Consider the following 537-nt stretch of genomic DNA (forward strand, 5'->3'; position numbering starts at 1 on the left):
TGTCGCTTACTCACCCAAACCCCTCCCCCTCCCGAATAACTGTCGCTTACTCACCCAAACCCCTCCCCCTCCCGAATAACTGTCGCTTACTCACCCATCTTCCTCCCCATCTTGCTTGATGGACGTCCACTTCCTGTTGTTCCACGTGCGTTTCCATGTCGACGTTTCACAAAATCATGACGTTATATTTTGCGGGCTTTCTAAAATCAAAAATAACGTCAACAATTTAGCACAGATTTTCCTACTATTTTTTACGCCCATGCAAGAATAACTGTCGAATTATAACGGAACGCTATAATACATTATGTATCCCGTTAAAACGAGTGAGTTATATCGTAAAAATGCAGTCGTTATCTGGTTAAAAATCGAAAATTATCTCGTTTAAACACATTTGTTATTACATTTTTATGCGGTTATTTTCTTGTTAATACGCTGTATAAAGTGAAACTTGTCAAAGAATTAATCATTTTTCCATTCGTTTAGTTTAAAATCATTTTTTTTTAATCTTTTGATTTATTTTCAGAGCACAGGGCAGAG

The 537-nt window shown here is 37.2% G+C and overlaps 1 protein-coding gene across 1 annotated transcript in view; it reads right to left on the minus strand.

Moving 5' to 3' along the window:
• The window catches only part of LOC110448123 (golgin subfamily A member 6C-like), an 18,734-nt gene extending 18,590 nt beyond the window's left edge, over window positions 1–144 (minus strand). The window contains exon 1 of the mRNA XM_021494187.1: window positions 95–144. Within this exon, the coding sequence (XP_021349862.1) occupies window positions 95–110 (16 nt within the window). The 5' untranslated portion in view covers window positions 111–144. The remainder of the gene's footprint in view (window positions 1–94) is intronic.
• Window positions 145–537: the final 393 nt, after the last annotated feature.

This window comes from Mizuhopecten yessoensis, unplaced genomic scaffold (assembly GCF_002113885.1).
Source record: "Mizuhopecten yessoensis strain PY_sf001 unplaced genomic scaffold, ASM211388v2 scaffold3853, whole genome shotgun sequence".
NCBI lineage: Eukaryota > Metazoa > Mollusca > Bivalvia > Pectinida > Pectinidae > Mizuhopecten > Mizuhopecten yessoensis.